Consider the following 26,440-nt stretch of genomic DNA (forward strand, 5'->3'; position numbering starts at 1 on the left):
ATGCCATCAAACGTTTGCATGTACTGTTAGAAAATACAGTCAGTTAATTACTTTAGATATTACATTAGCATTTGTTTGAATGTCTTTTTTCTGGTGCTGTAATTTTTATCTTTCTTTTGCACAGATTTATATGTAATTTTCTTGCTCTCTGTCTCTGTGTGCCTGTGTCTGTGTGCCTGTGTCTGTGTGTCTGTGTCTGTGTCCCTGTGCATGTGCCTGTCTCCCTGTGCCTGTCTCCCTGTGTCTGTGTCCCTGTGCGTGTGCCTGTGTCTGTGTGCCTGTATCCCTATGCCTGTCACTCTGTGCCTGTGCCTGTCTCCCTGTGCCTGTGTCCCTGTTCGTGTGCCTCTGTCTGTATGCCTGTCTCCCTGTGCCTGTCTCTCTGTGCCTGTCTCCCTGTACCTGTCTCCCTGTGCCTATGTCTGTGTGCCTGTCTCCCTATGCCTGTCTCCCTGTGTCTGTGCCTGTATCCCTGTTCGTGTGCCTCTGTCTGTGTGCCTGTGCTTGTGCACGCCGACACAGGTGGAGCGGAAGAGACATATCGGGAACGACATTGTCACGATCGTGTTCCAAGAAGGGGACGACGCTTCAACATCGTTCAAGCCGTCCATGATCCGATCCCATTTCACGCGTATCCTTCAGGCAGATGCTGCTACGTCTGACAAGCGCACACTCCCAGAGCTGCACGTTTTCACGTGATTTACTGTAGAAATATTAACATTTTACTCAGGCTTAGGTCACCTGGTATTAAAGATACTCTCGGCTCTTTATAGTGCTGTTTGCCCTTAATGCCGCCTGTAGATATTTTTGCCTTAGTTCGATATAACAGTCAGAATGACAGTTACAGGTAGGTAGCTAAATCCGCCGCTTTCGCCTGTCTCTCTCACTGCACCAATTCGGCACTCGGTCTGAGTGCCTCTGCTCTGACGTGTCACAGGTTGAAGATATTCTCAGAGGAGAGTGTGCCGCTTTTTGGGCCCCCCCTTCCCTCCCCGCCAGTGTTTACAGACCACCAAGAATTCAGGGACTTTTTGCTAGTAAAATGTAAGTAATGACGCCATGCTCCGCCAGAGCCGCGGGAGTTCCTCTGTTTTTGCAGATCAATAAGTCGGGTGCGTGGAAGTGTGGGTCGCGTGTCGGAACATCTGTAGGCAGGGAAGTGCTTATAGAACAAGCGACCAGCCCTGGGCGGTGGGCTCTGTCTCCTTCTGCGCAGTAATTAATGGGGAAAAGGCCACCCTGGAGACGCCGACGTTTGCACAGAAGCGGCAGCGGACGCTAGACATGCTGATCCGATCGCTGTACCAGGACCTCATGCCAGACCTCTACAAGGTATTTGCCAGATTCATGGCCAGACTAACCCCTGAGTCCTTCCTGCAGTGCTCGCCCTGGAGTGTCTGCCCTGCAGTGCTCGCCCTGGAGTGTCTGCCCTGCAGTGTCTGCCCTGCGGTTTGTGTGGTTTACAGTAACCAGCCACAGTCACAAGGGCCAATCGATAGTGCTGCACTGCATGTGTCTTATCTTGTTACATTGTTTATGAGATATTGCTTAGGACAACACAAAGATCCAGGCTTCAACTTTGCTGAATTATGGCTGAAGAATCTCCTTTCAAAAGTATACTTGATACTATAGGGGTGTTTGACCGTGCTTGCTGGCAGCAGGATCTGGTTCCTGATTTTCCTAGAACCATGTTGTCCCAGTGCCGTTTCTTGCTGCCGCGAGCCTATGCTGAACCCTTTTCCATCTCTGCTTCTCCCCCCCTGCAGGTTCCCTTCTCTCCCCAGAACATGCTGAACCGGCGGTCATTCAGTGACGTCCTGCCTGAGTCACCAAAGTCCGCCCGTAAGAAGGAAGAGGCGAGGCAGGCTGAATTTGTCAGGATAGGGCAGGTGAGCGGCATGGCCTGCAGAGGAGAGCGTGTGTGCTTCATCTCACTCACTCAGCCCTATGCACCTTTTAGGAACTGAGGGCAAGTGTCATGAAGTGCAGGCACTGAGCGGGGAAGCAGGCACAGGAGTCCAGGGATTTATTTGGGGAGAACACATTCCAGAACACTGAGCATCAAGCAGGACTGACGTCACGATGTTAATGACCAGACTCACGAAACATATACTGACACACACTTAAATACGCCAAACTGATTAAACAGAACTACAACCAGCTGATAACAAGAGGATTCCATGTGAGGTAAACGAGGGGGTGTGGCACACGTGGGGGAATCGGAACGAATGACATGTCAGCAAGCGATATACACCATTGGAGCTATTTCAGAAGCTTCTGGAACATGTAAAGATCTTTTTGTAACACTTATGCATTATAATGGTTGGTATAAGCATTAAGGTTGCTCTGTACTGCGCTATAAAGCTATCTATAGTGCATTATAGATGAGAGCTTCATAGAGCATTCATTATGCAAAATACATGCAGCCATAATGTGTTATGGCTTTTGATATCTATAGCCATGTTTATAATACTTTATCAATGCATTATAATGCATTATGAATGTGTTTACAAATTACTAAAAACATGGCCTTAAGTGTTTTATTTTATTGTGAGGCTGTGCCAGAATATTTTAGAAGTAGGAAATATTACTGTGTTACTAGACACCAGCACTGTGGCTCTTTGGACAGGCACTGAAGCTGAAGACCATCGTGAGAGGAGACGCCCCAACTAGTCTTGTCACCACGGGGTTGTACAGAAAGGAGGTAAGCTGGCCTCACTGCTGAGTTCATTAAGCGACCTGCTGGTGCCGGGTGCCAGTGCGGGCACGGATGTGTCCCGGTGATGTCTGGCATTTAGTATTTTTAAATATATTTGAATATATATATTTAAAAATACTAAATATATTTACATAGTAACGTCTGACTAAAAATGCAGCTCTATTCCAATGAATAACAGGTAAAACTGTAGCACCAAAGATCAGTAAAAAAAAAAAATCCGCACAGATTATAGGTTAAATCAGAGAAAAGCTTGTTATAATAATGATTTCCATCTTTTACATAAACTTACGTAAACTTACATAAACTTAGAGACAGACCTTGTAACAATGCCTGTGGCCTCTTTGACTGTGTCATGCATTTGTGCACCTGCTCAGGAGGCCCCTTTGAAACCACCTTTTCACCATCTTCTCCCATAATATATTTAACATTTTTAAGTTGATTTAGAACCGTATTCTATGTTTTTGTTCCCATAATTAAACCTTGACACTCTTTGTTTTGTGAGAGGTTGCATCTCTCCGATTTGTTTATTGGCTAATTACCGCTGAAGCTTTTATTGACGTACTTATCATCCTCCGTTAATGGGCCCGAAGCGGGGATGCAGGCCTGCCTGTTCCGATTTTAATTGACTTTGTAGAGCAACTTTGAAATGCTCCTGTGATGTTTAAGAGCGAGGAAGCATCACTTTCTTAAAAACATCTAAGAACACAGCCAGGCTCCCTCACCCTGCACGTGTTCTGCGGTGCTACTGGCTCACATGGGAGCAGAAGCATCATTGAGGGGTATGCCGATCTCTCTCACTGCAAAGTGGGCACTGCGATGCTGAGCTGCTCACTGCACATGCTGCTCTGGTTCAGTTTTATGTGGCACATGTGGGAGTGCAACGGCATGAGATGATGAAATAAGAGCCTCAACAGGCAAATAAAAATAGCCAGAAAAGTCTTTAATAGCTATTATAGTACTAAAACAAGTATAGTGTTCTCAAAAAATGACAGAAATGTATCATCAAGCAATTCGCATTTTGACTAGTTCAGGCGACGTATAGAGTGTGACCTTCAGTTTGAGTTTGCTTGCTGACAGTGTGCATTGCCTTTTTTTTTTCTGCACCATTTACAATAATCCTGCGTTTTTGTTTCAGCCCTGGGAGCCTCAGTCCTTCTACAGCAGTTTTCCCCATGAGGTTGTGTGCAGTGACTCCTGGGGTCAGTCTGTGCTCATCGCTACGGACACTGCAGGAGTCATGTTGCTGGACAGTAAGCACCAAGGCCTACAGTTCAGATAATCAGTTATACACATGTGGTTTGCTATGAATTAATATCTCAAAACTGTTGTTTTTCAGGTCAGGATCCCACTGCTCTGAACTCAGGTCTGCATATTGTTTTCCTATATTTACCTCGTTATCTACTAGTAACAAGTCTGACATATAAACACAAGTATGTGCCTTTGGGTAGATTTTACAGACCTCCCTCTCTATGATGATTCTTTTTTTTTTTTTTTTTGCTTTGGTGTATTAATCTCCCACCAATTTCCCATCACAGAGCTAATGTTAATTCACTGTGTTCACTCACTTCACAGCATTGCCGCTGGTACATGTAATGATCTTGCAGCACAAAATTGATCAGACGGCCAGAAAACCATTTAGTAGTTTTGATTTTCATTTTCACTGCAGTGAACTGGGATTTTTCATTACATTCACACATAGCTGATTTATCTCTCATGTGCATTGAAGTTTTGTGTCAAATACTATAGTAACATGGCTCAGTATCAGTACACTACATCCATGTCTGTTGCATATTTAACTGTTTATTCCAAAATAAATGCTTATTTAAAAATATTTCATGAGGATATTACAGTAGTTGTTTTATTAATTTAGCAATACATTGATTATATCCAAACGAACCATATAGACAGGGATTGACATAACTGGTACGCAAGTAGGCATTCCGCTATTACAACAATCGATTGCCGCACATATCGCTTTTAAAGGCGAATGCGTACTTGCGTACCAGTTATGGCAATCCCTGTATATAGCAGTACTTTATCCTGTTTCTATTTCCACTTACTTTCAGAATTCAGAGTCTATTTAAACTATATGAGCAATACGGAATCCATCCCACCAAACCCGTTAAACTCTCCCCAGCCTAAAATGTAGTTACTTGGGGGCTGTTGTGTCTACAGACTAAAAGGGACAATTGTGTGAGTCACCGCCTTTCTGATTTTCACAGACACGCCGCCACCTCCTGTGCAGGTGTTTGACAAAACCATGGTGGTCAAACAGATGCATGTTATTGAACCTCAGGACCTTCTAATCACTAGGGCAGACAAGGGTAAGAGAACGTTTCCAGAGGACCCTCGCGGTCAGGCGGTTCCGTGTGTTAGCTGTCAGACTTTCTATTTGCCCAGATGATGGTATCTGTTGGTGTTCATCAGCAAGCGGTTTATAATCTTATGGAACTTGTGACCCTGCAGACCACAGCATAGATGGCGAGCACGTATAATAGAATTTTACCCATAAAAAATAATGGATTTCCCAGGTTCTAATTTTAAATGCTCTTAATATTAATAACAGCTATTAATGTTTCGCATTTTCCATGCAAAATATTCAGTTGTTGAATTGAACCGAAGCTCAGAAGCGTCATTATTATGCAGAGCCTGGTTTTATTACTGTTCTGTGAAACTTGTAAATAACCACGGATAAATGATAAATACAGTAATGATGATTAACTGACACATTCGACTAACATGCAACATAAAGTCTGTCCATTTGTAGCTGTATTTTATTTCCTGAAGCATTTGGTGTTAAGTGTCGTTCTTAGAATTACAGCTGTTTCCGTTCTCATAGCCATTAAGCACTATGTTGCATGTTCTCTGTTGGCCTTGTTTCATAGCATGTTTAACAAGTACTTAGTAATATACACTAAAATGTTAAAAACAGGAGGGGACTTGGGAAGGCTACACGCCTACTGAGAACATCACAGCCAAATGTAACGGTTACATTTCTTGTTGTTTTACTTGCGAGTATAGAGAAATTAGTATTTTATAGCCTATTTACGTATATTTGTAATGTTCCCTGAATTTTTTTTTTGAAATTTTATTTCAAATAACTCTGAAATTTTGTGGTCTTAAAGACAAACTTTAAGCACCACAGATTATTGTACAAAATTATTAGGTTTTTCAGTAGGCTGGCAAAACACAATAAAGTACAGCAAATGACTCCTGGCAGGTCCAGCTCTAAGACACGGGTTTTCCAAACATCCCAGCTGTAGCTGACACCTTGCTATGTGGCGTCCTGTCCTTTGCCCGTGGTGTATGTCCATCGGCTCCCATCAACTTGTCCATACCCATTCCCACAGCTATTATACTGAATTATACTGTGCTATACAGTATATTGTATAGGTTCTTAAATACATTGCATTCATAGAAATTGTTACCAAAATCCAAAGAGTGCAGCTTTCAGGATGGACATTTTAACCATAGTCTGACTTCCTGGAGGGGAGAGGAGTGCAGCACAGAAATTTCTGAGAAATGAGGGGCAGGTAAAACTAATCAATACACCGGCCTCTAGCTACCTGGCTGTGGCTTGGATATGTCAGCATGCAGGAACCAGTGTGAATGTTCTTAATATATTAAAAAGCAATTATATAAAAAATATTTTAAGAACATTTGCAAAGTGAAAGCCTTGTATGTAAACCATGAGCTGATGATCTGACGGGTCTTACTAATGTTTACTACAGACTTTGCGGAGATTTGTCAAGAGTACAGTATCTCTGGCATCTTCTGGGGTACCACGTCACGTGGGTAAAGGCTATCCAGAAAACATTAACGTCCATGACCCTAACATGACTGTTACCAGATATGAAGAATAAAGCTATTGCCCTCTCAGTCTAGCCGGGTATATCGGCACATCCATCAGTGTTATAGAAGTCCTTATTATGTCAAAAAATATGATAATTAGGGTCATCACAGCACCACCTGAAACTGGGTGGTGTTAATAATCTGATAATAATGGAGATATACATGTTACTGGACTGGTCTCCAGTCTGAAGCTACTCCCTACAGACGACCACGGGCCAAGGCTCCACCGCTGCATGAGTGGAAACTCGTGTCGTCTACCTCACGCTCTTCCATCGCCCCGGTGGGCTTATCGATCCCTCCCTTCAAATGAGGGAGTGGGCGGGACTGCAGTCTGGCTTCTTTCATCATCCTGGTGTCGACCTACGTAGAGAGGGAAGATTCAGAGCCTCCCCGGCAGCTGAATCCCATTAAAGATTCAGGTTGTGGCTGTCAGCTGCCCCAGCTCTCCGGCCACCTCACCACTTAAGGACAAACAGGCCACAGAGCAACAAATCACACTTGGAGGTGCCATAGCCCACAGTCACACATGAAGCCGTTTCCATAATCGTATATTAGTCCCTCACCAGTATACAAACGGCGATACTTCATCAAGTTGAGTCTTTAGCAAATAGCATGTGTGGCTAATGAGTATCGGGCAAAATGCAGTGAAGAACTGCACTGTAATTTCATCACATAAATATTGCCTAGGAAAAAATATTCAGGCAATCAGATAGAGGGTAATGGCTTCAGAGCGTTCAGCAATAAGAGAGACTGTTCTGGAAATGTATGTGTAATCACACACATTCATTGTAGAAGTAAGCGTCCATTTCAGCCGTGGAATTTGTATGTGTATCTGTGCAGTGTGATGGACTGTTTTGTCAGCTGATTTATACATCTATATAAGCATAACGCTTAGACTCATAATGATTACTCTTCTAACGCTTTCTCTGAAAATGAGGTTGTGAAAATGAGGTTAAGTACATTTTGCACTTTAGTTTGTCGGCTGGGTAGTGCTGCGTGAACAGTCACCAGGTGGATGGTCTCTCCGCCGGCTACGTTTCGCATTTCCCCTCGACGATGTAAAGACTAACTGCAGATGAGGAGACAGCTCTCAGTGCTGTGCTACAGCTGCATGCAGGCTAGCTGTCGTAACTCAGCATGGTGGGCGGGGGGGGGGGGGGGGGGGGGCAGACAGTTAACCTTGGACCCCAAGGTTTTTTATTTCTACTTGGGAGTTTTTTGTTTCTGTCCTCCATTCACATCTGGCTTTCTTTCCTTTTTTGTTGTGAAAGGCGCTATATAAAATAAATTGAATGGAACTGTATAGCGCTGAATGAATGTCAGCAGTGAAACAGATGCTTCATGGGCTCTTGTGCTGCTTTTTTCATGCCAGCTGGTCCTTGGTTTGGGGGTTCTTGCTGTTCATTTTGCAGTGTATGCCAGCAGACCACCGTAGAACACAGGGGTTCACATGGCATTCAAAAATATATTTTTACAGTTTAAAGAGTTAAATAGAGTTGAATACGAAAAAGCAAGCAATTATTAATACCATAATGAATGGAATACTGACACTTGATTGATCCCCCTATTCCATCTCGCCTCCCATGATACACATGGATACAGATACTGTTGCATACAGACGGAGCTGAGCGTAACTCAGTATGGCACATCATGCCAGTCCCCTTTGCGATCAATCCTCCTGCTCCCCCCCCAGGGAAAGACGCCCGGCTGTACGTTTTCAGATTAAGCAGCCTCAGCAGGGCCTTAGATGGGCAGCTTGTCCGCACCAAGTACGACAGCCGAGAAAACAAGCTGGAGAAGACGAAAGGTGAGATTCGCTGTTTTTATATACAGAAATTCATGCATTATTTCCTCTTTGAATCATCTTCCTAAGTAGTAAATTCAGTATCAACACTGTACATGTCTCACATGAGTATGGTTTGTCCTTAATTTCATCATACGCTCAGTGACAAAAAAGGTAAGCACCCACACGGCGTGGTGGAAATGAAATGAATCTGAATGTGGTGAAAGGTCAGCAATGATTATAATATCAGATGAAACAGACGACGGAGTTGTTAGTATGGGCACACTGCTGGTCCCATGTCAGTAAGGTGTGGCACCCCTCCAGCGATACAGTGTGGAAGGGAGCCGTACAGCTGTTGTATCCTCTCCTGCGGCAAGTCAGCCCACAGATGTTGTAACTGGCCCTCGAGATCCTGCAGATTGGCACTGGGTCTGAGTTAAAGTCTGAGTTCATCCCACACATGTTCAATTGGGGAAAGATCGGGGGACCTGGCTGGCCATGTGAGGAAATAAACATGATGCAGGCAGTCCATAGACACACGTGCCGTGTGTGGACGGGCATAGTCTTGTTCTAAGGCTGTATCAGAGTGCTGTTTCAGGAGGGGTAAGACATGCAAATGCAGGATGTCACTGATGGAGAGCTCTGCTGTCAGGATCTCTCAAATCACTAACAGATATGACCTGAAGTCATACCCTATGGCTCTTCACACCATGATGTCATACCCTATGGCTCCCCACACCATGATGTCATACCCTATGGCTCCCCACACCATGATGTCATACGCTATGGCTCCCTACAGCATGATGTCATACCCTATGGCTCCCCACAACATTGGCAAGATTGGTCCGTCGGCCCAGCGCCATCTGTAACCCCGTTCTGCTCCCCCGTCATCCAAGTGCCATCTGTAACCCCATTCTACTCCCCCGTCATCCCAGCGCTGATGTAACCCCGTTCTGCTCCCCCATCATCCCAGTGCCGTTTGTAACCCCATCCTGCTCCCCCGTCATCCCAGCGCTGATATAACCCCGTTCTGCTCCCCCGTCATCCCAGCGCTGATGTGACCCCGTTCTGCTCCCCCGTCATCCTAGCGCTGATGTAACCCCGTTCTGCTCCCCCGTCATCCCAGCGCTGATGTGACCCCGTTCTGCTCCCCCGTCATCCCAGTGCTGATGTGACCCCGTTCTGCTCCCCCGTCATCCCAGCGCTGATGTAACCCCGTTCTGCTCCCCCGTCATCCCAGCGCTGTCTGTAACTCCGTTCTGCTCCCCCGTCATCCCAGCGCTGTCTGTAACTCCATTCTGCTCCCCCGTCATCCCAGCGCTGTCTGTAACTCCGTTCTGCTCCCCCGTCATCCCAGCGCTGATATAACCCCGTTCTGCTCCCCCGTCATCCCAGCGCTGATATAACCCCGTTCTGCTCCCCCGTCATCCCAGCGCTGATGTAACTCCGTTCTGCTCCCCCGTCAGCCCAGCTTCTCCCAGCCATGGGTTTCAGCCCACCTTGCTGCAGTCTAACCACCACAACCCTGTGCCCATTATAGTTCAGTGTGATTCTGTCTGTTGTCTCCTGCTCATTTTAACGACTTTCTTTTTATGTATGCCTGTTCTTTTCCCAGATCTCTTTAATGCAGTTATTAATCCCCAGTCTGATATTTAACTATTAAACCTTATTCTTTTTGATTCTCTTTAACCATTTCTGTTCTGTTTAGTACTTCATTTAGTGCTGAACTCCTTATGGAAAACACATGTGCTAAATACCCCTAGAAAGCATCCTATATCTGTTTAAGCTGCCTTAGTATTGCCACAGGTGGGTCAGTAAGCTCTCAGATGGTGCTTTTCAGTTATTGGATGTGAGTGAGTAAATGGTCCTTTAACCTGAGGGGGTTAAACGCAAGCAAGAAGAAGAGATAAAAATCTCAGTGTAAAAGATGAACGGCAATGCACAGAATGTGATTTAGGGAGGAAAGGCTAAAAAGGCAAATGTATGAGCTAAGAGAGACAGAGCAAGGAAGATAGTGAGTGAGGGAGAGTGGAAGAGAAGGAACAAGGGAGAGAGGGAGTGGAAGAGAGAAAGTAAGTGGGGAGAGCGGGAGCAAGGGAGAGTTGGAGAGGGAGTGAGAGAGAAAATGAGAGAGGGGTGAGACAGAAAGTGAGGGAGGGGAATGGGGAAGAAAAGGAGTGAGAAATAGAGTAAGGGAGAGAGATAAATCGAGTAGGAGTGAGTGATCTCATTCATTAATGGAAAATTTCTGTAAACGTTGCAGAATATTCAAAGGCTTAAAATATACATTGCATTCATCCAGATATAAAAATAGTCTACATATCCACATGCAAAAGAACTATGAAATATAATAGGATAATATATGAACATAACAAGGAACATCACAAACAACTTTTTCATCACTTAGTTCTTCATAATAGATTTGGACCGAACTGGGAAATTAGAAAATAAAAACAAAGGAATGTCCAGGAAGTGACCAAGGCTCTGTGAGGAAGTATTTGATGCACCTGCATATGCCTGCCATAAACACAAGCATTCTCCCTCTGCAGGCTGCCATTTGTATTCCATTAACACTCACCATGGTGCAGAGCTGCGCATCGTGGCAGCCATTCGCAACAAGCTTCTCCTCATCACCAGGAAGCCGCTGCCGGCAGAATGCCTGAGTGCCGTCGCCATGGTGACCGCGCCCCCTGAGTCACCCGTGGAGGAGTTCCAGTACATAAGGGTAACCACCGTCGCCGCCTTGTCTCCCTCAGGAACCACCACCCTACTGCAGTGTTTCCCGACCCAGCCGCCGGGGACCCGCAGACAGTCCACGTTTTTGCCGGGAGCTGGGAGGGAGCAGAAATATCGACTGTCTGACAAGCTGGGAGGGAGCAAAAATGTGAACTGTCTGGCAGAGACCTCAGAGGGAGCAGAAATATGAACTGTCTGGCAGGGAACTGGGAGGGAGCAATAATGTACACTGTCTGACAGTAAATTGGGAGGGAGCAAAAATGTGGACTGTGGCAGGGAGCTCGGATGGAGCAAAAATATGGACTATCTGGCAGGGAGCTTGGAGAGAGCAAAAATTTGGACTATCTGGCAGGGAGCAAAAACGTGGATTGTCTGTGGGTCCCGAGAACCGGGCTGGGTAACACTGCCTTACTGCTGTCCTCACTGCTCACCCCAATCCCACCCGCAATGATTAACCATTTTCTCTCTTCAAAAGGTATTCAGTTTCAGCATCTTGACTTCCCCCATTGTTTCACCTTAATTGCATGTGCTGATTCCCACAACTACGGCTAAACTGCTGTGGGAACTCAACGCAGTATGCAGCTCAGGGAAACACAAAGTTCTCTGAATTACTGACTGAAAACACAATAGGGCATCACTGGAACAGACAAGAGACAAAAGCAGCCCTGTATTTACATTAGTGATTTCCCATCTGCTAAAGTTTGTAGCCTTGTGCAGAGAATATCAACAAACCCATCCAGTCCAATGTGATTAACGATAGATTAAAAAATATGAATTGTTTAGTCAATCCTATAGACCTCTTTTCTATCTATTTGTTTTTCTTTAAGGAAATCTGCCTGTGTGACCCTCCTGTTGTCATGGCACTGGTGGACGGCCCGACGGGGGAGAACGACAACATGATCTGTGTGGCGTACAAGCACCAGTTTGACCTCATCAACGAGAGCACCGGGGAAGCGTACCGACTGCACCACGTGGACGCCAACAGGGTCAGCGTTAGAAATGCCGCTTCTGTTACTCAGGCGGAGGGAAGCATGACCAAAACCCTTCAAACCAAATACAAGCAGGTTTTCAAATGGCTCTTGCATTAAGTAAACGCTATAAACACCTAAAGATCGAATGGCTTTGGTGCTTAGTCAGCTAAATTCAAATATTACTCTGTCATTTTGACTTTTTTTATTATTATTTTGCTGTAACAATCTGGCATGTAACCCCATCTCTCATCAGTGGTCCGTGCGGTGGGCTTTTCCCCTTTCAAACCCAAAGTAAAATGATTAGTACTAATTTAGGCAGATGTATGTCAAAGAAATAAAACAACACAATTTTATAAATGTACATTTCGTTAGTTCAATTTGCATTTATTCCAAATAAATTTTTACTGGGTATAGCGTTTGAGGCGCGAAGCACAGACTGCTCTGAGGAGCTGAGCTCCAGCACTGGACAGCACCCATGTAAACGTTTACAGCTGTGGAAAACGTTAAGAGACCACTCTATATTTTTTTTAAATCTGCATTTTTAAATCCTGGTTTAATCCTGGTTCTGTTGGTAGAAGACGACACTGAGCAGCAGGTTGCTTCTAGGTTCAAAATGTCTAAGACAGCAGCACACAGGAACAAGGTGAAGAAGGAGACACTGGAAATGACAAGAAACCAGCTAGTTAATGGGCGGAAGTGACCTTCTAATGCCAGCCATGACTGTTAATTTATCTGAACGTTTCTTGTGAATCGTAGGATGACATCAAGTGACCTTCAAAAGGAATGGGAAACATTAAGTGCAGGTGTGAGGTGCACTGCTAGGACAGTTTGTATCAAGCTCCTAGAAACAGGACTGAAGTCCAATGAAGTAAGGAAGAAGCCCTTCATAAATGAGAAACAGAAGAACCAGACTGCAGTTTGGAAAAAAATACATAAATTATTCATAGACGCACACCCATAAACTGGGAAAAATTTTATAAATTGAGTGAAACAAAAAATTCTCTCTTCATTTTTTCCAAGGCTGTAGACCCCCAAGTAACAATACATATTGATTGAGTTATGACTGGATCGGCATTCTCATCTATCCTTCCTTTGACCTTCTTACTCCAGGTCAACTTCGTGGCAGCCATTGACGTATATGAGGATGGAGAAGCAGGCCTGCTATTGTGCTACAACTGTAAGAGTCGCATCTTGCTGTCATTGTCCTCGCTTGTTTGCTCTTCTGCTTTCCTCATCAAACCAAACCCCAACGCAACTTCACCCTCCCTCCCGCAGTTTAGATTTTCATTGTAGTTAAAGGCAATAGAGTTATTCCTCCGAGCTGCCATTTGCCAGGGAGACTCTGCGATCCTCTGCTAAACATTAAGTGAGAAGTTGCTGGTTCGTTAACTGGTGGAGTCAATTTTCAGATTACAGCTGATGTTCGGCACCAGAGCCATCTGTTCACAGAATTCCTCTCCAAGCCTGATGTCGCTCTCTGTTCCCTAAATGTTCTTAAGGTTGTATTTTCTGGTCATTAGGTTCTTGCTTTGTTTGACAGATGTTGTGTAGCTCTTCCTCCGATGCTGCTTGCATTCGTCAGAAGCTCAGTCCCCTCGAGTCGACTCCATGACAGTCATATGTTTGTGTCGAGCTATTTGCTGTGCATGTAACTCACTTTGGAGAAAAGCACCTACTAAATAAAAATAAATATAAACATATCCTTAGCTTATGGTATAGAGAGGGTTTGGGAAGGAAGAGTTTTATGCGGTTAGGGTATGGTATAGAAGGGTTTGGGAAGGAAGAGTGTGGTATCCAGCAGGTGTTTAGGAATTAACTTTGTATACCATAAAAGAGAAGAGATTTCGAGCTTTTAGACCAGTATGTACCTGGTTGCATTTATTAGCATTCTTAATTGTTTGTAATTTCATGAGTTGCATTTTAAAGTAGCTTTGTGTTTGGTGGTAATGTAGTTGCTAGACATGGTGTTCTTTGGAGCAACTGTGTTGTGAAAGGCACTAAATTCAAACTGTTCGGATTTTCAAAACATGAATATGTTGTGTGTATGATTTCTTTCACAGACATCTGCTACTATAAGAAAGTATGTCCGTTTAATGGAGTTACAACTATGATCCAGTCCGGAAGCTCTGACTTCCATTTCAGCTGGAATCAGATGCCTAACTCCATTGGTACTTAACCTTAAGTTTTATTTTTCCTAAGCCTTTGACTCAGTTCCTGCATGAATGATATATTTAGTCCTGTTGCGTACATACTTCTTACGCTTGTCTTTTTATTTGTTTCCAGTGTGTGCTTTTCCTTACATCCTAGCCTTCACTACAGACTCCATCGAGATTCGGCTGGTGGTGAACGGCAACCTGGTGTACACCGCCGTGGTGCCTGAACTGCAGCTGATTGCATCCAGGGTGAGGGAGCTCGCTGGGTCCCGTAAACAGAGCAGCCACTGTTATCTTTGCCCCACCTGTTCATCTAAGCTGTGGCACAAAGGAACAGCAGTCTCTCCCTGATCACTGCAGTACACGGAACAGCTGTCTGTCCCTGATCACTGCAGTATATAGTAACAGCGGTTTGTCTGATCACAGCAGTATATAAGAACAGCAGTCTGTCCCTGATCACTACAGTACATAGGAACAGCAGTCTGTCCCTGATCACTGCAGTACACGGAACAGCAGTCTGTCCCTGATCACTGCAGTACATAGCAACAGCAGTCTGTCCCTGATAACTGCAGTATATAGCAACAGCAGTCTTTCTCTGATCACTGCAGTACATAGGAACAGCAGTCTGTCCCTGATCACTGCAGTACATAGGAATGGCAGTTAGTCCCTGATCACTGCAGTACATAGGAACGGCAGTCTGTCCCTGATCACTGCAGTACATAGGAACAGCAGTCAGTCCCTGATTACTGCAGTACATGGGAACAGCAGTCTGTCCCTGATCACTGCAGTACATGGGAACAGCAGTCTGTCCCTGATTACTGCAGTACATGGGAACAGCAGTCTGTCCCTGATCACTGCAGTACATGGGAACAGCAGTCTGTCCCTGATTACAGCAGTACATAAGACCAGTAATGTGTCATTTCTACAGTATAATTATTTGCCAATTTCCCATTTGTGCTGCAGCGCTATTATTGCTTTGATTGCAATCAAAGCTTTAAGGCGATGTTTAATATGTAACCCTACTTCTTAGTAATACATGTGTAAAATGAAATACACAGAATAAGCTGGTGCACTTGAACAATTAATTAACTGGACAGACTTAGTTGGGATGATAATGTATGTCCTGTAACTCATGCTCAGTGGGTTGAAAATGTACAGAATGTAATGATAAAAAATATATATTGTAGTATAAAATATTATCAAAGTCAGGGCAGAAGATATACCTGCATCAGTGTTTTCTGTTGTGCTGTATTTCAACCCCCCCTCTCTCTCTCACTCTGCAGTCTGATATCTACTATGTGTCTTCTGCATCTCTGAATGCAGCTTCCAACTGTAGTTCCAGAGACACCAGTTCTCAAAGCTCCCCTCAGACCCCCACGGCTTATGAGATGCCTGTCTTCCCCTCGCCACTGGGAGATGGTGAGCGCCCCCTACAGGACGGTGTTGAAAGGACCCAAAGCACTGAGGCCTCTAATGCAGTTGAATTCACAAGTATAGTGAAAGGGGTGTTTGAGGTGTTTATTGGGGGGGGGTGCAGAGATGGCACAGGAGAATCAGATGGAGTTTATGATGTTTTGTTGCAAACGCACTCACCAGTTTAAATTTAATCATAAATGCCAGACTAGTCTGCGGAGTGTGCGGCGCCCCCTACAGCCCGCTGGGACCAGACAGAAACATACGGCCTTGTAATTAAAGCCTAGCTGAGTCATTAGGTGCCCGCTGCTGATTAGTGACAGGTTTCCTGTGAATGAGGGTGGATCTGGAAGGAGGATGTGACAGTTTGAAGAATGTAAACAAGTCCATCTGGGCTATGTGTGTCCGTGTGAGTGTGTGTGTGTGTCCGTGTGAGTGTGTGTGTGTATTAGTTACATTTACACTGCAGAATTTTAAGTCCTGCTCTAAAGTTATGTATAAAAAGCTGAAGCCGAATCCGTGGTCCCCCAAGTCCCCTCAGCAATTAGCACACACGTTGGAGATTAGCTTGAGCGTCCTGAGAGCAGCCCATCAGTTCTCAGAACCATATATGGGCATATATATGGAGTAATAACCTTTTAACTAAATAAGGACAGTGCTATTTGCATTAATGTGGCTATAAACAGAGCCCTGACTCTTTCATCATTAAAGCGCCCTCTTGTTTGCCCAGTGACTGTGTTATCCATGAGATCCTCTGACCAGGAAGCTCTCTTAGCTGAGAGCGTGCAGTGCTGGTTAATTACTGCTACTATTTGACCACTGAACAGGTACTACAGTACAAGGTTAAAACTCCTACATGCAGCTTACTGACAGTCAATAAGTTGATGCTGATGCAGAGGTCATAAACTCACATTTATGACTCTTTAACGTTATTCCGAGCGCTCTTCGCTACCATACAATTAAGTATCTCTTTAAAAGTTATTTTAATTCCACGTTAGCCTGCCTCCATGACATTTGGCCGTGAGTTATAAATTAACCGGGATATTTCCTTTATGCCACATACAGACGGCATTAGGAGCAGATGTGAAACATTGCTTCTCTCCTGAATCTGAACTCTTAAGCACTCTTTTATTCCTTGTGTGGTTATGAAACTGAGACCCTCTTGCAGGGAACATTTCCCTGTCGGCTTGACTTGTCCACCTTCTGTCACAAACCACTGTAGGTTGGTCCAGTCCGCTGTGCTTGTATGATTTATCATGCTGAATGATGTAAAAATATTCCTCCTGTGTTTAATTTTAAAACTTAAGTGTATTAAAACAGTACTTTTTGAGATTTAAAACGGCTGTTTCGGTAATGCTTTCCTCTGATGAATCTAATAAACTTAATATATCTGTAACTTGGCAACAATGCTCGTACACGATGTCCTTGACGTTTATAGCGGGCGGCCCACGCTTAAACAAAAGCATCAATCTTCGGGGGGGGGGGGGGGGGGGGAAGAAATGCAATAATGGGGAATTGGTAATTCACTCTCTGGATTTATGATTAGATAAAGTTCTGACTTCAACCTCAGTAGCAGGAGAATTACAACAAAACAGGAATTACATAATCTACATAAAAGGGTTACATATAGTATGTAGGCAAGGGGTCCCTAACCATGGACATCATTTGTTAATAAAAGATAAAAAAAACTGGGTACTGAAATGCAAAAGAGAGAATGTTAGAAATGCTGAAGTGGGGATGAAAGCTGGGTGGATTTATACCTTGGATCAGACAGTCCCTTAAACCTGAGAGGGCAGGATGCCTAATGCTCAGAACGTGGTGCTTTAGCTAGACAGAAAGCCAGCTGTGGAAATGATCCTGAGGGCTTTAAATGATCATGCCCTAGCATTCATTTAGATTTGCTTATTAATGGGATTCCAGCTGCTTCATATAGGAACAGAAGAAATTTAGGAGCTGCCCGCAGAGAATATCAGCAAGGCCCTGGAAGCAGAGGTCTTAGCTGCCTCAGGACCTCTCAGTGTGACCATCGTGTTCCTCTCTCTGTCTGATGTATCACAAACACACTGTGTTTTGTTGTGTTTCCTTTCAAACATCAGATTCTATTAGGATACCCTACGGCAGCAAGCTCTCCCAGTACATGTCCAAAGAAGCCGAAGGTATTTAAGGAGTCTCTGAGCTCCTGCTCTCTCACTTCGCCAGCATGCTCGTCATCAGCAGCAGCAGCATGCCACTGCAGTGCCCTCCGACTGCCAGCATTCCCGCGCCTCTCGCCGGCAATGCTGCTCAGTGGAGGCGAGCGGGGGGGGAGGGAGAGGGCCCCGTGTATCGTTCTGTTTAAGCCACCTTTCGGCCAGCGGTCAGATCAGCCAGAGATACCGAGGAGGCTCTGACAAAAGAGGAAGGCTTCCGCTAGCCGTTCACACGCATGCTGTGCGCTCTGCAGGGGCTTCTGCTAGTGTCGTCCACCCTAGACTGTCATATTATGGATATGTGATATTCATAATATCATGTGATACTGGGCACCAAAATGAAAAATCTAATTTGCTTTATCCTAAAGAACGTTTAATAGTTATACAGGCAACAAGCTGTTCCAGCTTGAAACTGAAAATGTACTTCATTTGTCTAAAATTATTTAATTTATCTAATTTCCTTAATTAGTTTGATTTCTTTGTTATTTAGCTTTCTGCTGCACTAGATGTTGTTTGAATCAGAATGTAAGAACTTCCTCTAATTGGCTAAACTCAGAAATGTAAAAATGTTTTAATACCCCAGTATCATATACTATCATCGGAATGTATACTATCACCGGAACATAATAGCATTTCTAACATCTCCCTTAACACGTATATGTATATTCCAAAATAATTACATATATTGCTTTTGATTAACATTTTTTTGGGAACTCAGTCCTGTAATATAATGTATAATAATGTTGGGTGCGCATCTGATTTCCTCCATTGCATGTTGGTTTTGTCTCACCTTTGACCTGACTTTCTCGTCAGAGCTTTGCACAGTACAGACTTGCAATGATTTGTTCACAGATCTGTGTTAGCATTCCACTCTCAGTGCAGCTGCAGGAAAAACCCGAGCCTGCTGCCCCCCAATGGCCACGTTAAGCAACTCAGTGTTTACTGAACCCTGAAAGTCCCCCATGAATTCAAGCCCCGTAGTCCTGGAGCAGAACCATGCAGCAGGCGGCTTTGTCTACTGTTGAGATCAGTCCTGAATGTAGATTAGTAAGCAAAGCGTGGCTTTCATTTGGCCAAAAGGCTCGGTGAAGAGGATCACATATGTCATTGTAATGACTATTAGTTCAAGTGCAGATGAGTGCTGAAAATTTACAAACAGCTTTACAGTATTGATATGGAACATAGATAATCCCCTGGACTGTGCTGTTCACATGATTGTACAGTCACTGCTATGCTAAACTCTAAAGTGTCTTATTATTCACATTCTGCATTAGCATGCATCTGTCAGAGTTAGTTCAGCCTGATGCCCGATATCTTAACTGGCATGTTAATTAACACAAACACAAACACACTTTGCAGTTATCAGTTCCATAAAGGCAGTTAGCTTTTTATTAAATTAAAAATTCTGAAACAAATATTTTCGTTGTTATTCATTATCAATGTAGCGTTATCCTAAGGCACATATTTTTCTCATAATGTTGAAGCAGATAAAGGCTAAATTCATTTGTATAAATTTTTTATTCAGTAATGTTTAGTGTGGCATTAGAAATTTAATCAATTAGTAATGTACACATCTGCAGAATGGAGAGGTTAGACATAGAATCAAATTAAATTACATTATTATCAATAACTTTAACTCTTTAGTTCATAATATGAGTATGATAAATATGTTACCTTAATGATAAAAATGTTGTCTCACCTTTGTTCTGTAGTACAAAATACTATTAAAAGCACCAAGAAATCATTTCTACAGAGATAGGCATGTTTTAAGAGCTTCGGTTTAATAGAGTGCTTGAAGTGGGTCAGTACTCACTGGTACTCGGTACCAGCACCTCTTTGTTTTTCTCTCCAGAGTACTGGCACCTCTCACTATCTACTGGTACTGAATAGCACAGGGAGTACCGGAACCTGGTACTAAATAACAAGGCGAGTACCGGCGCCTGGTACTGAATAACAAGGCGAGTACCGGCATCTGGTACTGAATAACAAGGCGAGTACCGGCACCTGGTACTGAATATCAGGGGGAGTACCAGAACCTGGTACTGAATAACAAGGGGAGTACCGGAACCTGGTACTGAATAACAAGGCCAGTACCGGCACCTGGTACTGAATAACGGGGGGAGTACCGGCGCCTGGTACTGAATAACAAGGCGAGTACCGGTACCTGGTACTGAATATCAGGGGGAGTACCAGAACCTGGTACTGAATAACAAGGGGAGTACCGGAACCTGGTACTGAATAACAAGGCGAGTACCGGCACCTGGTACTGAATAACGGGGGGAGTACCGGCGCCTGGTACTGAATAACAAGGCGAGTACCGGCACCTGGTACTGAATATCAGGGGGAGTACCAGAACCTGGTACTGAATAACAAGGGGAGTACCGGAACCTGGTACTGAATAACAAGGCGAGTACCGGCACCTGGAACTGAATAACAGGGGGAGTACCGGCACCTGGTACTGAATAACAAGGCGAGTACCGGCACCTGGTACTGAATAACGGGGGGAGTACCGGCGCCTGGTACTGAATAACAAGGCGAGTACCGGCACCTGGTACTGAATATCAGGGGGAGTACCAGAACCTGGTACTGAATAACAAGGGGAGTACCGGAACCTGGTACTGAATAACAAGGCGAGTACCGGCACCTGGAACTGAATAACGGGGAGTACCGGCACCTGGTACTGAATAACAAGGCGAGTACCGGCACCTGGTACTGAATAAAAAGGGGAGTACTGGCACTTGGTACTGAATAATATATACTCACCGTAGTACTAGTACTTTGTCCTGTAGCTCATTCTCTCAGGTCTTACAGGATCACCCTTCATTGTTTGCTATCCTGTACTCCCCTTCACACCACCGTGTCTTGGTTGCTCTCCCTTTGCTCTGCCCCCCCCCCCCCGAAGGTGAGACTCTGGCGAAGCACATCTTCAGGATCCCCCTGTGCAACCTGGTGGGCCGCAGCATTGAGAGGCCCCTGAAGTCGCCGCTTGTCAACAAAGTGGTGACCACGCCTGTGCTCAGTGTGCCCACTCCCTCCCCCGTGGTGTCCGTCTCGCACTCGCTCTCTCTGTCCCGCATGGAGATCAAGGAGATTGCCAGCCGCACACGGAAGGAGCTTCTCGGTGAGCTGAGGCAAAACACTCCTGTTTCACTCCTCCCCAAGGGCAGGGATATACGAGAGTTGCTCTTATGGTGACCCTGGCACTGTAAGTCATTTTGGGAAACGGCATCCATGGCCGACGGACAATGCTGACATTCGTATCTGTGAGCAGGTCTTACGGAGGAGCCCAGCAGCAAATCAGAGAACACGGTGAAGCAGAGGAAGACCAGCAAGAGGCTGGCAGAGAAGGAGCCCAAACCGAGGACCTTGAGGTCAGCCAGCAGTGACAGGTGAGGAGCTGCTCAGGTAGGCCGAGTCCAACGAAGTGCTAACAGAATTGATGACAGTGTCAAAGACGATAGAGTAAGTTCATGGACCAAGGTGAGGTGTCACCCCAAGACCAGCTTAGACGTTTCTCACAGGAGCTCACAGCATGCATTAGTGCTAAACGAAATGCAAACATTGTGTTTTATATTTACTGTGTAGCTTAATACAGTTCAAACTTGTCACTATTTCACATGGTTACCCCTAGTTACCAGTTTCTCACACTTCATTTTAAGCAGTTTTCTTTATGTCAAGAGTTGAATTTCACATAATTAATTAACTGTATTTAGTTTTGGACAATGTGTTAGTTCAACAATAACTGGAGTTTTCTCCTAGTGCAATGTAACCACGGTGGAGTTACGTTATACCTGTGTGCCATATCAGGGCAAAGGATATAATAGAAGGGTTTGTGTCACCTGTCTGCACCTCTGTTATATGCTGATAGGTGTCGGCAGGCGGACCTGAGGACAGTGTGAAAAGCAGCTCAAAACGCTTCACATTCAGCTAATCATTTCTCTGTCTAGAAATGTCATATTGCAAGGACTGAACCCTACCATGAAAATGAAAATGAGATCTCCAGTAGGGTTGCAAACGGGTGGAAAATTTCTGGAAACTTTCCATTTCGTGGGAAGTTAAGATGGGGAATTTTGGAAATATTTTGGAAATATTTCCATGGGAATTAATGGGAAAGTATGGGAATTAACAAGAATATTCCTAGAATTTTGCAACCCTAGTCCACACTCACCAGGTCAGGAGGTACCCCACCAGTCATATCTCAAAAACCATTAAAGACAATAAGACTTGAACTTATTAAATCAAACGTGGGCCAGTATTCTATTTTTACCTGCCGTCAATATTAATCCGATTACTGTCGCATTGTGCTTGGTGCTTTGCATCTGTGCTGAAGCAAGCTGCTGTCCTGCAGGGTGGGCTCCGAGTCGGCAGACACGGATTCGGACGCCCCACGGCACTGCTCATCGAGCTCTGAAGCGGAGCTTGAGCGCATCGAGGTGCGGGAGGAGAGCCCCTCGCTGGCCAGCCCCTTTGCACTCACGTCCTCATTCGAGGAAGACGTTTTGGACTTGAAGTGAAGGAGACGCAGGAGGGACACCTGCCCGTACTGCCCAGCCATGCTGAGGAGGGATATCACGGTGAATTTCCATAGCCCTGCCGAACCTTTAACGTTTGGCCAGGGTCACACCTAAAGAATGACACGACTGAAGATTTTGGTACATTTCGTACTACATATTGCAAAATAAAAAAAAAAAACAGTAAAGGTAGTTGTTAATTTTTTTTATTGTCAACATAGCATAATGCTTTGCAATATACTACATGGAAAAGTATAGATAAATTTATATAGTATAATATATGTATATATGTGTATGTACACACATGCACATGTACATAAATTCCTATTTTCTTGCATATTTTGATTTTTATCGTTTGCTTCCATCTGTTTCTGTGTTTTCTTTGTCACACATGCTTGTTTCGTAATACAATTCGCAGTAAACGTAACAGTACGATAACGGACCGTCAGTCCCATGTGCCATTGTCCACACAATCTGCTCTTCTCGACTTGTTGCTGATTTATGGCAGTCAAACCTGATGTTTACTTAAGGTACTGAACAACACACGATCGACACAGTCCTGTCTCTCAAGGAAGTTCATAGGTATTGTATTCCTTAATTGTTGACCCACTGGCATGTATTTAATAAGCCGAAGAAAAAATTACCTACACAAAAGCCGTAACTTTATAAACTTGTGACATCATTACTCTAAAAATGCAGCCCTGCTTAGGGTGTCGAAAATCCTGCATGTCTTATCTATGCCGTACTGATGCTTCGCCAGCTTGGAATCCATCGTAACCAAAGGACACCCACTGGATTACAGCGATATTCCATCTGCGGGCGTTTTTTTTAATACTGAGAATTATAGTCAAGATAATCGTGGAAAAGGGCTGATATTTCACGCACCTTGTTTAAGGCTCAGAGTAGCTGTGGCGCAGTCAGGCTTTTCAAAATCAGGAGAAAATGAGACCAGGTCAGATAGATTGTTTTGTAGTAACTGAGACTTTTTGCCCACTAATATTGAAGAGAAGTGTAGTATCTCACAAATTAGTGTGAGACATTTTAGTGGCTTGTTAAAATCAAGTACTTTCCTCAGCTTCAGGACAGGATCCTTTTTATGAAACAGTATTAATACAGAACTATATGCCTTGGGAAAGCGGCCATTTTTGACTTGAGTCAGCCTGCGCCCTCTTGTGGCATATTTGCAACATTGTCGCCGTTGTGTGTAATGCATGAAGGACCTTCTATTACTTCGCTCTCTCTTTGTTTACTTGTTTCAATGTGAACTATTCAACACTATGAGCCTTGACATAAAGGGAAATATGGGAATATTTTTGCAAATGTACGTACGTGTTATTTATTATGATTATAATTATAACTGAGTGTTGGTGAGTGGGGGGAACATTTGATGGTTGAAGTTTGTAATACCAGTAAAGCAGTTTGAATGTTTTATTTCCTTTTAATTTAGTCCCATTCTGTTCCGATGGCCCCTAGACGTTTCGCAGTGGTTTTGTATCTAAATCAATATTTACTGTTTAGACTGTTGCTGAACCTCTGTGATATTAAAATGAAACAAAATTATTTAAAAAAAAACACCAAGTGTCTTAAAATATATTGTATTGCCATTGTTTTTAATGCCAAGTACTACTTGTAAATGTTTGTGTTTAAAATGTGGCCTCCAATGAATCTGAATTATAATTATTAGTATTATTATCAGTTCTATTATTTGAACAATTTTAAGTGCTGTTGACCACTGCTGTGAAAGTATTTAATTTTGTTCATCGACATGAAATAAATATTTAAGAAATTGGATGCAAACTTTCTGTGGTATTTTCATATCAGAATCATAAAGATTGTGACTTTTTCCAGATGTAAATAATGTACTGCTTGGGTGGCTTCGTAGTCAGCTTCGTAGTCAGCTTCGTAGTCTGCTTCGTAGTCAGCTTCGTAGTCAGCATTGGCTATTAACTTACCAACAACGCTAAGTGCGGAAGGTACCATGCTGACGTGCACAAATTCCAGTTATTTCAGTTTCTTTTATTTGCAGATACAAAACAGAATAATCTTCTCGCGGAAACACAAGTCAAGTCTGGGCCAGGGGTTCAAGCACATAATCCATTAGGGTGATCTTTACCACCACCCTCTGTCAAATAAGTGAGCGTATAACTATTCACCACCTTCTCTTGGCATATAGTACGTAAAAGGATACGCCTCCTTTTTCATTTTAAGTTTGTTCAACAAGTTCACAGTGCAGAAAACAGCAGTGCTACCTGAATCCAGGAAAGCACAAGTGATCACTGTTACGTTACTTGTCTTTGACTTAATCTGCACTGGTACCATAGGGAGTTTGCAGTCCTGACCGCCAGCCCCAGTTAAGCCACTGGACACTATAGTTCTACCCAGTGCGACATCTGCCTCTTCATTTTCAGATTCTTATTGCCTTTCCTTCCATTGTATATGAAGCATTGTGGGATGTTTCATACTGCACATATCACAAGACAGACGCTTTCTACACTCCCTGCTGATGTGTCCTATGCACAAACAAGCAAAGCAAACACCATTTTCTCTGTGAAGTCTTTTCGTGAGCTGAAGACATGACTCCAATGTGCGTCCATCCACACAAAACAAACAGACCTTCACAGGTGGAACATTATTTAATGCCCGTTCCTGTCTTCCAGTGTTCCTACCTTCCACAGTATTCACAGATGTGGCAAAACTACTTTTCTTGGGTCTGGATGCAGGTTTTCAATTTGTTTGGTTCACACCTTTACTTAAGAATGGTAAAGTGTCCTGGATATTCCCCAAAATAGGATCTGTTACAATTTTGACTTGCCTTTCAATAAATTGGACGATGTCACTAAACCCAGCCCTTTGATGTTGCCTCTCTTTAATTTCACAGGTTACTGTTCGCCAACGGTCTCTCAGCTTATAGGGTAATTTCTTCACAATTGTAAGCATGTTAGCAGGCATATCCAGCTCATACATATACTGCACCTCATTCATCACATTACAGCAACCCCTGAGGAACAAACTATGATCATTGTTCATTACCAAAACGTTTTTGTAACAAGGCTTTTACTAGTGTTTCACCCTTCACTGGATCAGCATGCAAACTTCTTACAAGTTCTCTTGAGCGCCCTCTAGTGAACTGCTCAAGGAAATAGACAATCACTGTAGCTATCGGACTTTTAACACCGTTTTCAAAGGCCCTCATAAAGGAGTGATATTGCAATGGATCGCCATCAAAAACCTGAATATCTCTTTTAGGCAAAGATGTTTACTGATGCAACAACAGCAATTAAGTTGCTATTTCATTTAGCTTATTCATGATGTCGAAAACAGTACTTTGGCCACTATCATGACTATGGCCTGAAAGATTTTTATTGTTACCTATAATACTATAGTTTTTCTAACTTTCAATATTTGAAAACCATTCATTTTGAGTAGTTTTCTCCTCATCTAGCAACAAAGGAGTTAATAAATCATGTAGCTCAACAGCAATATCATAATGTTGACTAAGAATTTGTAATTGCGTTCTCACTTGTGGTGCCTTTTCATTACGTTTCATAAGCTCCTTTATTGGAGGAATTAAACCTTTAATTTTATTTACATGCATTTTAGGATACATCCTTTTGAAGCCTTTCAATTTTACATGCCAATGCTTTTCCAGTGAGTTTTGTTTTTCGTTTTATAATCGCTGAATCATTTTCGTTAGATTTAGCTGTTTCACTAATATAGTCTTATAGTTCGACAGTCCAAACATTTGCCGAATAATGACGAGCTCAATAAACGTAAATAGTTCGAGTTTCCGGTAATTCCAAATCTCGTCTTCGGCCGTATATCGGCTTAATCCACAAGAAAAACGTGATAAAGCAACTCTGCTTTCTTCGGACAACAGCACGTTTTGTTGACACAATGTAGGCTACTAACTTACTAACAAGGCTAAGAGCGGGAGGTACCACGCTGACACGCACGAAATCCAGTTATCTCAATTTCTTTTATTTGCAGATAAAAAAATCTCCTTTAGATCCATTTACAATAAAACTGCATCATATGGCTCAAACCGTACAGTGTCATGTATCAGCGACATAAAAACATTGCAGAAACTCCAGTACAGAATGCGGTCAACAAAAA

The 26,440-nt window shown here is 43.6% G+C and overlaps 1 protein-coding gene and 1 long non-coding RNA gene across 6 annotated transcripts in view; one reads left to right on the plus strand and one right to left on the minus strand.

Annotated features, from left to right (window-relative positions):
- Positions 1 to 24,118, plus strand: part of garnl3 (GTPase activating Rap/RanGAP domain like 3) — an 84,034-nt gene extending 59,916 nt beyond the window's left edge. For 2 of the 4 annotated variants that reach the window (XM_049020095.1, XM_049020096.1), the window contains exons 12-31: positions 523 to 631; positions 802 to 847; positions 938 to 1,044; positions 1,217 to 1,332; positions 1,767 to 1,889; positions 2,630 to 2,704; positions 3,855 to 3,969; positions 4,056 to 4,082; positions 4,942 to 5,043; positions 8,265 to 8,378; positions 10,904 to 11,079; positions 11,918 to 12,076; positions 13,172 to 13,238; positions 14,122 to 14,229; positions 14,345 to 14,463; positions 15,498 to 15,633; positions 17,724 to 17,783; positions 20,719 to 20,937; positions 21,088 to 21,205; positions 22,165 to 24,118. In XM_049020095.1, the coding sequence (XP_048876052.1) occupies positions 523 to 631; positions 802 to 847; positions 938 to 1,044; positions 1,217 to 1,332; positions 1,767 to 1,889; positions 2,630 to 2,704; positions 3,855 to 3,969; positions 4,056 to 4,082; positions 4,942 to 5,043; positions 8,265 to 8,378; positions 10,904 to 11,079; positions 11,918 to 12,076; positions 13,172 to 13,238; positions 14,122 to 14,229; positions 14,345 to 14,463; positions 15,498 to 15,633; positions 17,724 to 17,783; positions 20,719 to 20,937; positions 21,088 to 21,205; positions 22,165 to 22,330 (2,262 nt within the window). In that variant the 3' untranslated portion in view covers positions 22,331 to 24,118. Of the gene's footprint in view, positions 1 to 522; positions 632 to 801; positions 848 to 937; positions 1,045 to 1,216; positions 1,333 to 1,766; positions 1,890 to 2,629; positions 2,705 to 3,854; positions 3,970 to 4,055; positions 4,083 to 4,941; positions 5,044 to 8,264; positions 8,379 to 10,903; positions 11,080 to 11,917; positions 12,077 to 13,171; positions 13,239 to 14,121; positions 14,230 to 14,344; positions 14,464 to 15,497; positions 15,634 to 17,723; positions 19,877 to 20,718; positions 20,938 to 21,087; positions 21,206 to 22,164 lie in introns of those variants that run through there. The other 2 variants (XM_049020097.1, XM_049020099.1) reach the window with 2 other exon arrangements.
- LOC125746290 (uncharacterized) lies at positions 19,618 to 20,616 on the minus strand. Of its 2 annotated transcripts, none has more exons than XR_007398911.1 (3): positions 20,491 to 20,616; positions 20,045 to 20,300; positions 19,618 to 19,724 (listed from the first exon to the last, which is right to left on the minus strand). It is a non-coding gene; the product is annotated as an uncharacterized LOC125746290 (long non-coding RNA). The 2 variants fall into 2 exon arrangements; XR_007398910.1 differs by having other exon boundaries at positions 19,688 to 19,788; positions 19,981 to 20,300.
- Positions 24,119 to 26,440: the final 2,322 nt, after the last annotated feature.

Source organism: Brienomyrus brachyistius, chromosome 7 (assembly GCF_023856365.1).
Source record: "Brienomyrus brachyistius isolate T26 chromosome 7, BBRACH_0.4, whole genome shotgun sequence".
In the NCBI taxonomy this organism is placed as follows: domain Eukaryota; kingdom Metazoa; phylum Chordata; class Actinopteri; order Osteoglossiformes; family Mormyridae; genus Brienomyrus; species Brienomyrus brachyistius.